This window comes from Pogoniulus pusillus, chromosome 10, assembly GCF_015220805.1.
Source record: "Pogoniulus pusillus isolate bPogPus1 chromosome 10, bPogPus1.pri, whole genome shotgun sequence".
Classification (NCBI taxonomy): Eukaryota; Metazoa; Chordata; class Aves; order Piciformes; family Lybiidae; genus Pogoniulus; species Pogoniulus pusillus.
The window spans coordinates 11,803,691-11,818,487 of NC_087273.1; the positions used below are offsets into that span (position 1 = coordinate 11,803,691).

At 45.1% G+C, this 14,797-nt stretch overlaps 2 protein-coding genes across 2 annotated transcripts; one reads left to right on the forward strand and one right to left on the reverse strand.

The window, feature by feature from the left end:
* Positions 1-241: 241 nt before the first annotated feature.
* Positions 242-5,853, forward strand: EXOSC9 (exosome component 9). The gene is made up of 12 exons (XM_064149923.1): positions 242-361; positions 513-607; positions 1,692-1,811; positions 1,925-2,027; positions 2,401-2,538; positions 2,958-3,040; positions 3,369-3,501; positions 3,887-3,975; positions 4,176-4,322; positions 4,656-4,864; positions 5,089-5,167; positions 5,604-5,853. The coding sequence occupies exons 1-12, from the start codon at positions 296-298 to the stop codon at positions 5,680-5,682; spliced, it is 1,341 nt and encodes a 446-aa protein (XP_064005993.1). The 5' UTR covers positions 242-295; the 3' UTR covers positions 5,683-5,853.
* Positions 5,854-6,210: 357 nt separating this feature from the next.
* CCNA2 (cyclin A2) lies at positions 6,211-13,942 on the reverse strand. The gene is made up of 8 exons (XM_064149922.1): positions 13,694-13,942; positions 13,309-13,534; positions 12,180-12,295; positions 11,606-11,829; positions 10,869-11,073; positions 9,956-10,069; positions 9,342-9,475; positions 6,211-8,905 (listed from the first exon to the last, which is right to left on the reverse strand). The coding sequence occupies exons 1-8, from the start codon at positions 13,823-13,825 to the stop codon at positions 8,851-8,853; spliced, it is 1,206 nt and encodes a 401-aa protein (XP_064005992.1). The 5' UTR covers positions 13,826-13,942; the 3' UTR covers positions 6,211-8,850.
* Positions 13,943-14,797: the final 855 nt, after the last annotated feature.

Consider the following 14,797-nt stretch of genomic DNA (forward strand, 5'->3'; position numbering starts at 1 on the left):
ATGCAGAGATGCAGCAGCTGCTGCAGCAGCCCCACCCTGAGGCGGCACCCGCACTGGCGGAGGCCCCTGTGCTCCCCGTTTACGGGGCTGTAACGGACGCCGACCGGCGGCAAGCCCCCAGCGGGCAGAGGCCGCAGCGCGCTGAGGGAGCCGCCCGCGGTGCTGCGGGCGGGGTAGGGAGGGAGGGAGCGGGACCGGCGCCTGCGCAGTGTGGGGCGCGGGCGGCGCGCGGCGGTGACGGGGTGGCGGCGCGCGGCGGGCGGTGGCGGCGCGCGGGGCGCCGCTGTGCTCGGCCATGAAGGCGACGCCGCTCTCCAACTGCGAGCGGAGGTTCCTGCTGCGCGCCATCGAGGAGAGGAAGGTGCGCGGCTGGGCTCCCCGTCCCCGTCCCCTTTGCACTGGCGCCGGAGAAAGTCGTGGCTCTTCCCTGCCGCCGCTCGGCGGTAGGCCAGAGCCGCCTCCCCGGCGCGGCAGCGGCGCGTTAACCGGTGTGTGTGTCTCTGGGCCCGCAGCGCCTGGACGGACGGCAGTGCTATGACTACCGAAACGTCCGCATCTCCTTCGGCGTCGACTACGGCTGCTGCATCGTGGAGCTGGGGAAGACCAGGTGAATGGGGGGGATCGGCGTTAAACTCCCGGATCTGCGGAGGCAGGCGGAGTGCGTGGCGGAGGGTGTTGGGAACTGAAAGCTGCGGAGATCGCAGTGAAGGGTCTTTACGGACAGATGTCTAAAGGCTGTAGCAACCGAAAGATAGCCACCCAGGGAAGTGGGAACGCTTGGGGGTTCTGTGTTGATGGTGGGTTGCAAATACAAAGTTACTGTAATATGGAACCTTGGCTGGAGCATTGCGTCCAGCTTCGCGGTTCTCAGCGTAAGAAAGACCTGTTGGAATGGACCCAGAGGAGGCCACAAAGATGACCAGGGGACTGAAACTCCTCATCTCTGAGGACAGGCTGAGAGAGTTGGGGTTGTGCAGCCCAGAAATGAGACAGCTTCAGAGGGGCCTTATTGTGGCTTTTCAGTACCTAACGGAGGCCTCTAAGAAGTAAGTGTTCTTTAGCAGAGCGTGTTGTAGTGGGACAGAAGGTGATGGTTTTAAACTAAAAGAGGGGAGAGGTAGATGTAGGAAGGATTTTTTTTCAGTAAGGGTGCTGAAACACTGGCACAGGTTGCTCAGAGAGGTGGCAGATGTCCCATTTCTGGAATCGTTCCAGGTTAGGTTGGATGGCACTCTTAACGACCTGATCTAGTTGAAGACGTCTCTGCTGATTGCAGTGGTTGGACTAGGTGATTTTTAAAGGGCCCTTCCAACCCAGTAACTTTTCATCTCTGTATTCACTGCTGTCACATTGTATTTTGTGTTCATCTACAAACCAAATGCCCCCTTTAGTTTCTGGAAAAGTGGAATAGATGTGTTTACTTAAACAGTTACAGATTCTCATCTATTTAAGTCCTATCTTTCATCCTGAAAAACAGGAAAATGTTCACATTTCTACATTTTGTTCTCTCAGTTGTTGATTAGAGTTTATATGTGTACAGCAAGCATTGATTGAAAAACTGTCAGGAGTGAGAATTAAAGCTAAAAGCCTAAAGGCATGCTTTTTCCAAGTATGTATTTTGTTTCTAGGGCTAGGAGGATTTTTTTTTTTTCCTGTTAGATTTCATTACTTTGGTTTATTTGCCCTTTCAGGGTTCTTGCACAAGTGTCATGTGAACTTGTTGCCCCCAAGGCAAACAGGCCTACAGAAGGTATCCTTTTCTTCAATCTGGAGCTCTCACCAATGGCTGCACCTGGGTTTGAGCCTGGCAGGTTGGTAGCTTTCTTAAAAAGGCTTAAACACAAATGGTGTAAGAGCCACTGTTTTGATACCTGTAAGTATATAACATCATCATAGTCACTTGAGGTTCATTTTGTTTTAACAGGCAAACTGAGTTACTGGTGAGGGTGAACAGACTAATAGAGCGATGCCTGAGAAACTCCAAATGTATAGATACAGAGTCTCTCTGTGTTGTTGCTGGGGAAAAGGTATGAAAGCCTACTCATTTCAAGTGAGTTTAAACTAAAAGATAACCTCTAGTGTGGTTTTAAGATGGTCTCTGTCTTGTTTTGGAAACTGGAAGTTCCAGTTGCAGTGTTAGGTAAGGATCTGACTTTACAGGTACTTATAACTTGCTTATCTCTGTGAGCTTTCTGAAGTATTTCTTTGTAGAATGTAGTTGAAATTGTACTTAAGTGTTGCATACTTTGTATTATAGACCATACAGAGATCTTCTTAAGCAAAGGTGTGACAAATACATGCTGCTTCTTTTTATGGTTTAAAGAATGAAATTGTTTTGAAAAACAGCTTCTGTAGGATCACACCACAAACTACCATGCAGTTTTCTATGCTTTTTCTCAGGTGTGGCAAATTCGCCTGGACCTGCACCTGTTAAATCATGAGGGCAACATTATTGATGCTGCCAGCATAGCAGGGATTGTGGCACTCTGCCACTTCCGCAGGCCTGATGTGTCTGTGCAAGGGGAAGAAGTGACTGTGGTAAGTTCTGCCAGGTCATATCAAATGTGGTGTTGCAGACACCTGGGTCTGCATCCAAAAGTGGGAAATAAATGCTTGTGTGACCAGATAAACTCCAAAATACTGAAGTATTAGGTGTGTTGCTATACAAAATGTGAAAGGACAGCGCAGAAGCCTGCTGAGTACAGAGTTTTATCAACCTCAGTTAATGGAAATATTAATTGTACAAGTATCTGACAGTGTTTTGACCAAATCAGATGTCAGGCTGATGAATGTGTGGCATCTACCTATGTAGGCAGTAACTAACATTTGCACAAGAGTAAGAAAGATTATTTTTTATTATTGGTATTTAGATGACTAAACATCTGTTAGCTTTTTGGTCTTTGTTTACAATTAAATGTTTCATAAGTAATTGTCTTCTGGGCCAATTTTTTTCAAAGTATACTCCTGAAGAACGTGATCCTGTCCCATTGAGTATCCACCATATGCCTATTTGTGTCAGTTTTGCCTTCTTTCAGCAAGGGTAAGATTTTAACTATTTTTGACAAACAGCTTATTGTTAATTTTGCAGAACAGATTTTAAACACAGAGGAGTCCTGAAGATAGTTATAATAGAGGGCTTATTCTTATAAAACTTCTTGTCTGGAGTGACATGCCAGGGGGAGATGCTTGTGTGTTCTGCACAGTGTTACTAACCAGCAGCTTTCCATAGAGAACATAGAAGACTTTCTGAGGGTAGTGCACTTATAAAACTAATACATAACCCAGTGCCTTAATTTAATTCTTGTAAGAATAGTAACTTGCCTCAGACTTATACTCCTGCCTTGCATTTAAAAAAATCTTGATTCTAGGACCTACTTACTGGTGGATCCAAGTGAACGTGAGGAGCGTGTCATGGATGGTGTCCTTGTAATTGCCATGAACAAACATCAGGAAATTTGTACCATCCAGTCCAGTGGAGGGATCATGCTTGTAAAGGATCAGGTGAATCTTTGCTTTGATGAGTTTCTCTCATTTAAACTAATTCCTGTGCTGTAGTCTTGATATTGAAATATTGTTGACATTAAGAAGCTAAGAAATCCATTATCTGCCTGATTTAATTGGAAAAGCAAAATTGTGTTCAAGATGTAAAAAGGCAGATTGCTTGGTTAGATACCTACTTTTTTTCCCTGGGATTTGGCTGAAAGTGTATGAATTAATTCAGACTGCACTCAATAGTTAGAGGCTGTCATATTAACATGCAGTGTAGCCAGTCACTCATACTATGATGCTGTGTTTCAACTGTCTGTGACTCCTGTGATGTTCTGTTTTAAGTTAGAAACATCTTGCTTTCAAGATTAGAAATGGTTGTTTTCTGTATAACAAACAGGTTCTGAGGTGCAGTAAAATAACAGCTGTGAAGGTTGCAGAAATGACAGAACTAATTCAAAAAGCCTTGGAGAATGACCAGAAAGCTAGGTGAGTGTTTTAGGAAGGGAGGGAATTGGGGATTTAAAAAAGAAATGTATTGGAAAGTCACATCAAGCTGTAGTTTGAAAAACAAAGTGTTTTCACTTGTAGTTGTTTCAAAGAGCAATTATTTGTATATCTGAGCTTGAAAAGAGAAAGCTTTTTAAATGTGAAACCACCTGAAGTGATCTCTGTCACTGGTTGACTAGGAAAGAAGGTGGGAAGTTTGGCTTTGCAGAATCTATTCCGAATCAAAAGATCACTGCCTTCAAAATGGAGAGTGCTGCTGTTGATACAAACAACGTGGAGGAACAAGCAGAAGAAATCATCACTAAAGCTGACCCTCCTTCAGAAGTGTATCTTTTCTGTTGGGTTATTCAGGCTTCCCACAGCCTGCATTATCACTGCCAGAAGATAAACACACATCCAGGATTCCTGACAGCTTAGGCAGCCTTGAGAGGAATCATTATCATTCTGCTTTTGGTTATAATTGCCTCAGGGTAGCTTAATTCCTAGCATAAAGCGCAAAACTAAGGTCTGATTGTTACAGGAATTGGGGAAATAGTCTCTCACTTTCCCTTTAATGATGTTCTCGGGGTGGGGGTGTGGTGGAAATACAGCTTAAGAAATGAGTTTGCTCTCAGAATAAAGTTTACTGTAAACACCAAGAGTTTTCTTAACAACTTCAGTTTTACCAAACCAATATTGCACACTCCTGGGACAGCCCAAATTGGGGAAGGAATAGAGAACTCCTGGGGAGACCTAGAAGAATCTGAGAGGGAAGAAGCAGTGGAAGAGGAAGATGAAAGTGAGGCTGCAGCTTTTGAAGATCAGAAAATGGAAACTGAGGAAACAAGTACAGTGGAGGAAACAAAAAGTACTATAGAGGAAACTAAGGGTAGGTATTTTTCAACGTGCTCATATAATTTTAACAGCCTAGAACTAAAATGTGAAAGAGAACCGTAGCAATAAAGGCCGTCGTCGTCACTTTCCACTTCGATGTTACACCCGTTTGCTACTTTCACTTCATCACTTTTCATTTTGTTTCTTTTTAAATGCTGTGTTAATAATTACAGAAAGTGTTTTGTATAAAACTGACCACCAGTTTATGGGCTGTTTTAGATGAAGTTATTCAGCTGTCTGACAGTGAGGAGGAAGAAGTTGTCATTCTGGAACCACAGGAACCACCAAAGAGAACAAGGTAATGTCACTTGAAATTAGGAGGGGAAGGGAACAGGTAAGGCATGTAATGTAAGCACAGTATTTTGGCAAGGGCAAAAAACTAATTACATAGCTGAAAACAAGGAAGTTTAAATCTAGGATGACAGTTACCCTAGCAGCTATCTGAAATCCTAGTTTTTACCCTTACAAAGGAAGCTATAGTGGAAAATGGATTTGATTCAACTGCTCTTTAGAGATGCTGCATGCTACACTACAGCTAATATGTAAAGTAAGATTTAGTGTTGCACCACTGCACTGGATAGGGAAACCCTGTGTGTTGTACACTTCCAAGAACTAAGCTTGAACTCTGCCCTCAGCCGAGGAGCTGTTGGTCCTGTTGTGAATGTCTAGTCTGTGTTCTTCTGAAATAAACCCCTTCAGTACCTGTCTTTGATACAAGTGTCGTTTGCTCACAGAACACAGACCAGCTCCAAACAAGAAAATACAAGTAAGAAAACTTTTAACAAAAGGAGAAGAAAGAAGAGAGCTGTTTAAAGCCATCATCCCTCCTTCAGAAATGCTGTATAAAATCCAATTTGGTCTGGCATGACTGAACTTATTTTTGTAGATAATTTTATTTCCTCCCACCCCCTACCTCGTCCTGCTTTTATGTGTATTTTATGAAATTACTGTACACAGCTTAAAATAAAAACATTTGGCATGTAAGTGAAATTCCCTGTTTAGTATCTAGCTGCAGCAGAAACTCACTGGTTGAGCTTGCACTGAGGCAAGTTCTGCAAGGGCAGAGGGAAGATGCAGTTCTAACAAAACAGCCTCTGCCATGACTGTCCCTGAGCACTGTAGAGCCACAGTTTAGTCTAGAATTAGATAAGCAGTTTAGGTAGTGAAAAGAATTACAGCTTAAGCTTAATACCACAAAAATTTGCTTTTGATTAAGGTCACTATTGCTTTACCTTGGGATGTTCTTCATAGGGGAAAAGGAGGGCCTGTGCCTCTATGATTCCCCCTCTTTCACTGCTTCACAGAAGAATGAACAGAAAGACTAGTACTCCAGCAAGGGAGTTTCTTTAAAAAAGTTTAATTCATGACTGCATGGAACTGACAGCAATGCTTCTTGAAATACAGTGAAAGAGCAATGTTCCAAAGGGAGAAGGTGGCAAACCAGAGACAAACAGGTTTCCAAGTCAAGTTAGAAACATGCACATATTTACAAGAGCAAAGGAGGAATATATTACATGTGGCCTTAGTATTTCAGGAACTATGAACAGGAAAGAAGTTACTGTTGTCATTACATTCCCCTAGTCAGGTTTAGAGCATAAAAAACCCTAAAAACCAGAACTGTCCCCAGTCATGTCAAGCTTTAATTTAATCCAGTTGTGCTGTTTCAGAAAGGGACAATTGCAGAAATCCTCATTTCCTCCAGGCGGCAAACCTGTGTTTTTTTCCTCAGTGTCAGTTCTTCCAGCTCAAACTTACTGGCTGGAGCCTAAGAATCAGCAAAGAGTCACTCTTCTTCTGCAGTACCATGAGACCTTCAATGTCTTTAGGGAAAACAACAATAGTGTTTGCCTCTATTTCACATAACATCTCAAATTCTACATTCCTTGGAGACTTTATTTTGAAAGGACTTGAAGATAAGCAGAACAGTACAGTAGAACCTGGGATGTTTATTCACAGCTTAGGAGCAAGAGCTGGAACCATCTCATACTAACTTAGAAAACTGGGAGATGGAAGATAATACTGCAGCAGTTCATGAGGAAGGAGAAACATACTGGGCAACCTATGACTGAAGCTTTTCTATGCTGTAGAGAAAGGCCTATCACTATGCTGAACCCAGAAGTCAGGGAGAAGCAGGGGAGCACGTTTCTATGCTACGGGAACAGTAACAGCTTCCATTGAAAACAGATCGAGGAGATATTTCATTAAGCAGTACATTAATACTATAACCCACTGAAGTCCTTCCACTTCAGTACTGCTCCTTATTTTCTGGGAACACTCAGCACCTGACATGATACACTGAGCAGTCTCTTCCCTAGCTAGTTCTAACTTTTCCAGTGGCAACCTCCTGAAGGCTTTTGGAGAACATGGTAGAGCGATGAAACAAGATTCTTCATTAAGCATGTATAAAAATAACACTCTTAAAAAGTCCAGATTAGCCAAACAAGGCAGCCTCTGCTGCATACTTCTCTCTTGGCTGCATAAGTCACCACCACTTCACAGTTCTGTAAAGAGGTTGGTTGATGGAGGGCTCAGACCACAGAGCAGAACAGTGTTACCAAGTCAAGACAGGCAAATTGTCTGACATGTGCTTCTCAAGCTTCACAGGGGGCTGATGTTGGTTTTTAAAATGTTCTAAGCAGCCCACACCATAACAGCTATTTGACGTCTGTAATGAATGTATACTGTAACCTGCTGCATGTCCAGATAACCAGATAGCATAGAAATCAGCTTCAAGTTGAAGTGGCATGGGTTTCACAGGGAAGCCCCTGCTGAAATGCCAGTTTACGATGGCTGTTAACTGCCCATCTGTGCTGCTAAGGTATTGGCAAGACCACTAACATCAGATGTAAAAATTGTTTATTAACCAACCTGGAAATGGCTTAAACTCACTCTCATGCACTCATTGCTTTACACGCAGAGAACAGCAGGTACAGGGCAGCATCACTCCATTTACACAGGTTGAAGATAAATGTCCACTTGATCTAATGCCAATTTTGTGCTAATTTGCTCAGTAACAGTTCTAGAACTAAGGAAACAATACCAGTTGGTCAACGTTTTTGCTGCATGCCACCAAGGAAACTCTTCAAGTGAAGGGCACAAAGCTCGTACTAGCCTGCACATAGTCCATCCACACCAAAAGACATTTCCTCCTCTTGAGGACACAGCAGTAGTTCAATCCCGCCACCACCTCCTAAAGAGGTACCAGGTAAGCAGGCTGAAGACTAGGGGTTTTTAGTATCTTCTAATGGGCTTTTGGGACAGCCAACAGCAGTGAGAACTCAATGGGTTTGTACATCAGTTTTACACTTTGACTAGAAGAAACCTATAGAAAGATCATTTTCTTAGTACTGGAAGAGAGAAGTATGAATTGGTAACACTAGTTTTAACCACACAGTCCCTGTGGCAGAGCATTCAGCCTTTAACCTGATTAAAATCTGGCAATACATTACATAGTAACCAAGGCAAACAGCACCGGGCACATCCTAGAGACCTGCATGAGAATAAATTCCACCAAGGTCTTCTCCTCAGAGCTATATAGTTTCTTCTAGTATTATAGCCCTTCAGGAACATTTCATTAAGTCTCAGTTTTAACTAGACAGTATTAAAATGCTACAAATACTGCTGTGGAGTCTAAGGCACTCTTGGAAGGAGAGAAAGCCCTACTGTAATAACGCACTGCTAACATGTTTAGTCTAGAATTAGATAAGCAGTCTCAGATTTCACTTCCTCTGCATGGTTAATTCTGTGCTTGAAAAGAGCCTTTTCATTAAACTCCAGATAAGTATCTCAGCAAGATTGCATGTACAAAAGATTTACATTAAAACCATATAAAACTAACCCCATAATTAAGCCCATCAAAACCTGTATCACTATTTGGCACACATTCAGATGTAGAATTTAGAGCCATGTTTAGAACTGTACATCATGTGATCACTTTCTTGCAATATACATCTTATTAAAATTAAAAGAGTAGTCTCTTGATTATGACAATAAGTTTAGTGTCTCTGGTGGGTCAATAAGCGATACTCCATGGTACCTAAGGAGGGAAAAAAAGATGCAGGATGTCACTGTGCTTGAGAGCTTTCTGCTGTAAAGAGCAGCATGTACAAACTGCAAAGCACAGCACATTTCTCATAAGGCAGGAAACATTTCACAGCTTGTCAGCTGCCATGCCAACATTTTTAGGAGCATTAGGTACCACTTCCTGCCTACCAGCTGTAGAAACAAAGAAATGATTCCAGTTCTTGCCTGACTGCTCAGGTAGCTATAAGCAGGCCTTCTGGTGTTGACCAAATACTGCTCAACAAAATGTGTAGAAGCCTGGGGAGTCGTCACCATTTCACTTAATGTGGTAGATTTGGTTAGCTGAGTCTGGCTGAAGACTCAAGATACACCCCTCCTTATTAAGTAGTTATGTGCTAGGACAACTCTGGCATAACATAGCAGCTTCTTGTACATCTCTAGATACTCACTTCATACTCTTGTACTTTTCCCTTATGGACTGTTGTGTGTGCTGTGCAGCTTTGAGGTATGTCTTGTGTAGGTCCATGAGGCAAGGCTTGATGTCATCAAGAGTGTAGCCTGTTACTTTGCACAGAGATTCAGGCTGAGGGGAGAAAGGAAAAGGGATCATTTGTTTGCTTATGCTGAGAACCAGTAGCAGAGCTTTTGGCTTCCTGTTGAAACTCTTCAAGCAGGTTGGCAGAGTATAGTTTTCTCAAAACAGTTTAATACTTAGTGCTCAGTTTATGTAGATTTACAGTAATAATGAAAAACAGCATATTTCAAACAAGTATTCTTTGCCTCCAGTGCTTAGCTTTTCCCCATCACCCACTTCCTCCTCACAAGGAAGCTGCTCACAGCTTTAGGGAAGATCACTAGGAGAGAGTGCATCAGTAGATGGTTCTTCCCTACAAGAAAATGTGTGTTCGTCCCCAGTTTAAATGAGGAATTAATTCCTTATTAACAGCCTAGGAACACAGAGGAACTGTGACTCCTGCAGCCCAGGCCCAGCACTCTGAACTACATATGAAGACACTAAATGTGCACAAAGGTGCCTGAAGGCTCCAGTGTCAGTGCTACATACCCAGGTATGTCCAGTGATGGTGTAGCCTGCTAGGTGAAATGCTGCAGCAGCAATAACTGATGGCAAGTATTTCAGGTAAGGATCAGCATCAATTAGACTCAGCTCCCCCAGGTACTGCAAGGGAAACAGGAGAAAGGGAATCATCTGTTTCTAAAAGATAATAAAGAAGCATTTAGCAATTGCAATGGAACCTTAATTGAAGCTTCGAATCCTGCCATCAGGAACAGCTTTTACTAGTTGCCATTAGTTTCCTTTAGTACATACTGTCTATTAGCTACTGTCAGTGTTTCCCCCCACATGCTTTTTGAATACCACATGTTACATTTAAGAGATATACAAGATTTAGATGGAAGAATGTAGTCAAGTCTGGCCTTTGCACAATGAGACAAAAGCTTCTATTTAGAAGCTCTTCCAGTTAGGATTGAATGCAGCTTCAGCAGAAATGTTATCTATGCTCTGCTTTAGAAATTAGCCTTTGATTCAGAATTGGCTGCTTGTTGAGGAGAAAACCAAAACAAAAATCTTTGCCAAGCTAAATCATGTGGGTAGCTGTGGCAGTTTTAGATAAGAGGGAAACATCTAGTAGCAGTGAAACCTCCAAATGATAGTGCTCAGCCTGCTCAGAGCAAGAGTGCATGCCTGAGCCAAGCCAACTGCCAGCCTGTGATAGGAATGGAACATCTCGAAGTGGCAGTGGGAGTGTTAGCTTCCAGTGGCATGGCACCACTTCTGGAGGAGTATGTACTGTTCAGAACTCTCTCAAAAAGATAACATTTGAAGCTTAGAAGAGGCAGAGAAGCTCAGACTGAAGAATCCTCCTGCCTTTCTTTTCTACTAGGACATGTTTTGTAAAGTGCATCAATAGCAACAGAACTCTCTAGTTCCATGGATTGATCTAGTAATGCTCACTTACCATGGATAAGCTCTCCACTCTGGCATTTGTCTGCTCATGGAGGAAATACTGAGTGAGGAACTGGTTGATTGTAGGAGCTGCCAAGTCAAATGACAAAACCTTCAAAATTAAGTGCTCCATCCTTAGAACCTGTTTCTTGGTATATGTGTCATCTGTGATGTAGACAAACTCTGCTACTTCAGGAGGATAAATTTCTTCAAACTTCCTGTCAGGAGAAATAGTAATGAGCAAACAGAGCACTAGATAGCCAGATAATCAGCAACATCTGATGATAACCAGCAAGCTAATCAAAATTTTGACTTGAAGTAGCTGGGCAATGTTACCAAATGGGATTGCTGCACTTGGTTCAGCAGCTCTTGAATGAGAATTGGACACAACAGAGCTGCAATAATAGCCTGATGCTATTCCACTAAGCAATTTGGGACTCAGTTATTGAAATGCCAGTAGATCCCCCTAAACTTATAATCCATGTAAACAAGACTCACTTTCAACATGCCTTGTGCATATTCCTCAAATACTGTTCAGAAGCCTGCTGCAGCAGCTAGAAATAGCAAATACTCATGTGGGGATGATCTACAAAGATAGCCTAGAACCTTGCATGCCAAGCTTTTGGGCAGAGAACTCCTAGTTTTTCTTCAAGTGTGGAGAGAGAGGCTGGCTGTAGGCAAATGTCAGCCACAAGAATTCCATTGTTATGAGGCAGCAGGTAGGATTTTAAGTTAAGCACTTTTACTTACGATGCAAGCAGCATAGCTGCAGTACCCACGAGCTGAAGTTTTCCTCTCAAAACAGACATTGAAGAAAGAAACCTATCAATGTAATTTACAGCTAAGTGCAGGGTTTCATTCTGTAGCTTGTATTCTTCTCCAACTTCCACCAGCCAGTCCACAAGAATAGCCCGCATGTTGTTTGTGATATCAGGTTGCTTCTTCATGTAACCCATTTTAGGCTTGCATTTCACCTGTGGGTTTAGATGATAGATATGATTGAGTTTGGACTACGTGCTGTCAGGGGAATAACTGCTTAAGCTCCTTTACTACAGCTTAAATAGATGAGAAGCAAACAATGGTGAAGTCTAGGATCAGCAAGGTGTATTTCCATACTCTTGCTTTGCAGCTTCTGTTCAGGGCATGAGTACAATCAATTGTATTGCCAGAAACCAGTCTTGTGTCCACAGCAGTGGACACAGCAGCCTGTTTTGATACTTCTGGCAAGCTTTAATCACTGTAGCATTAACAGATGTTCAGATGCATTTCTCAACCTCAGATTTCTTCCCTGTAAGCTGTATGCAAATAAGAGAGAGCAGCTCACCTCCATTTCCCTAAGGTACGTATGGATATCGCTGATGTAGTCTGGTACATTATTAACGTTTGGTTTTTTCTCTTCTGTTTCTGAGGTTATTGAAATGTCCATAATGCTTGGCGAATCTAAGCAGAAGATAATAGCCACGTTAAAATGGGCACCATCAGACCACCATTCTGTAGCCTGGCTGTGGGGGTTCTCCAGGACTGGTGGGTGTCTTAGCAGGCAGTGAGGGCAGACTATGTATAAGAGCAGGAGCTGAGCAGGCTTTAGTAAAACCCAAATGTTGCTGTAACAAGGGAAAGCTTCCCATTCCTTCTAAGAGTAAAGGAAATGGAAAACTTGCAATTATGTAGTGCTCAGTGTTACCTTGTTACCTAGGCATAAATGCTGTAAGCATAGCCCTGTTGGGAGCCACAGTAGTTGGGTACCAGAGCTTTGTGCCCAAAAGCAGACCATGCTGAAATGGGCCCTCAGACATTTATGCATGTGGTACAGAAGATAGATGTAACAAGTCTCATTTCTTATGAACTAAAAAAAGCTCCAAGCACTTGTACCAGTACAGAGAGAAGATCTATTAACCATCAGGATCTGAGTGAAGTCTCCTTCTAACTCTATAGTGGTAGTAAAGGTTTTAAGGGCTGTAATCTGTTTCCTCTCATGAGGTACTAGTAGTTAAGGCTAAAAGTATAAAACTACCCATGAAGAACATGGGCTGGAATTGAAGGGACTCAAATAATTGATAGCTCAGCTGGACTAAAAAGCTGGCACATCATAATGGCTGGTCCAAAACAGTTTCAACAACTGAAAAGCCATCCTCTGTGCTGAACCAAACCAGTCTATGTCCCAGACAGCTTCTGGATTTCAGTCCTTCTACACTTTGTTCTGGAAATGTTTCCCTGGATAACACCGTGTTACAACCCTAGTCACCTCCGATTCCTCGGGGAAGTACTCTGCTGATTCGGGCGTTGCCCGGGGCTACTGCAGAGAAAGCAGCGATGGGCTGAGGCTCACAGGAGCCCGCCAAGAGCCTGGGGCAGCACTGCTCTCTCAGAAGGCCTGCAGCTGGGCCGGTGAGACACCAGCGAGGCCCGAGCAAAGGACGTTCGGGGTCTGCCGCAGCTCCGAGGTCACGTACCGAAGCTCATGTCCATGGCGTTGCCCAAAGGCGCCAAGGGCCGCCGCTCCCCGAGGGCGCAGACGGCCGCACGCAGCCCCAGGGCCGCTTCCTCCTTCTGGGTCGCCACACCGCCCCGTCGCCGCGGCTCTCCGTCCGGCTCGTCCACATGAATGGTGAAGGCCTGCGTCTCAGCGCCCAGCCGCCCCGCCGTCGTGCCATGGCCCTCAACGCCGCTCCGCGTCGCCTGTAGGGAGAACGGCTCGTCAGCGCCAGGGAGGAACCCCGGCCCGGCTCCGCCGCTGACAACCGCTGCTGACAGCTCTCATGGCCCCCAGATGGCTTCCCTGCCTCCCCCCAGTCTCCTTGCGCACGGACCCGGGCCCGCCGGCTCCCCTCACCTCACCTGCTGCGGGATTCCGGGCCGCTGCTGCGCGCCCCGCAGTAGCCCCAGTGCCACGCGGGTGCCCGCAGCGGGGGCCACCAGCGCTTTGCCGCCCGGGGGAATGTTCTCCTGGTTCTCCTGCTCCGCAAGCATGGCGGTAGGCGAAGAGGCGGCCGGGGCCAACCAGAAGAAGCCTACGTAGCGGCGGCCGGGAGAGCGGGAGCGACCTGCGCCGGCGGCGGCCGAGTCCCGCGCCGCGGCCCCGCTGCGGCCGTTCAAGTAGCCCGCGACTATTGAACCCACCAATCAGAGGCCTCGGCGCGGCACGCGGCCTACGGCAGGCGGCAGCGGCCAAACCGGAAGGAGCGCTCGGCACCGCCAGGGTGGGCGGCGAGGGGTGAGCGCCGCGGGGGAAGCGAGGGGCGATGCGCCCAGGCGCTGCCGGCAGCGTGGCTCTGGCTGCATGCGGCCGGCGCATTTTCGGCCCCGACGCTGTACCCGGTGCCTGCCCGCTCGAGGGAGGGAAGAGCCTAGCTCTTCTTCACTGGAAAATGGAGCTTTCCTGACAGTGGAGACAGCTGTTCTCTTTTGCTTCACGTGGGAACAAATCTGTGTCTGCAGAAGCTGGTTCATCTCGTCCAACTTAAATAAGAGTTACAGGATGGTTGGGGTTTGGAAAGACCTTTACAGATCATCTAGTCCAAGCCCCCCTGCACATAGCAGGAACATCTGCAACTAGATAAAGTTTCTCCGAGCTCTGCCCAAGCCCGCCCTGGAATGGTTCCAGAGATGGGGCACCTACTACCTCTCCGGGCAACCTCTGCCAGTCTTTCACCACCCTCACTTTAAAAAAAAATCCATGTATCCAGGCTGGATCTCCCCTCTTTTGTCCTATTACAGTAGGCCCTGATAATAAGACTAATCCCTGTATTTCTTACAGGCCCATCCAATACTGAAAGGCTACAGTAATGTCTTCCTGGAGCCTTCTCTACCCCAGGCTAAACAACCCCAATTCTCAGCCTTTTTTCACATGAGAAGTGCTCCACCCGTCGGATCACTTTTTTGTGGCGTCCTCTGACTTTCTTATGCTGAGGACTCCAGAGCTGAACACAACGCGTAGGCGGA

Excerpts from the sequence above, each read along its gene's own strand:
- EXOSC9 (XM_064149923.1), top strand. The coding sequence starts at position 296 with ATGAAGGCGACGCCGCTCTCCAACTGCGAGCGGAGGTTCCTGCTGCGC. Across the intron at positions 362-512 it reads GCGCCATCGAGGAGAGGAAG|CGCCTGGACGGACGGCAGTG; the intron begins GTGCGCGGCTGG and ends CTGGGCCCGCAG. Across the intron at positions 3,976-4,175 it reads GAGAATGACCAGAAAGCTAG|GAAAGAAGGTGGGAAGTTTG; the intron begins GTGAGTGTTTTA and ends CTGGTTGACTAG.
- CCNA2 (XM_064149922.1), bottom strand. The coding sequence starts at position 13,825 with ATGCTTGCGGAGCAGGAGAACCAGGAGAACATTCCCCCGGGCGGCAAA. Across the intron at positions 13,535-13,693 it reads GGCCCGGAATCCCGCAGCAG|GCGACGCGGAGCGGCGTTGA; the intron begins GTGAGGTGAGGG and ends TTCTCCCTACAG. Across the intron at positions 12,296-13,308 it reads CGCCATGGACATGAGCTTCG|ATTCGCCAAGCATTATGGAC; the intron begins GTACGTGACCTC and ends TCTTCTGCTTAG.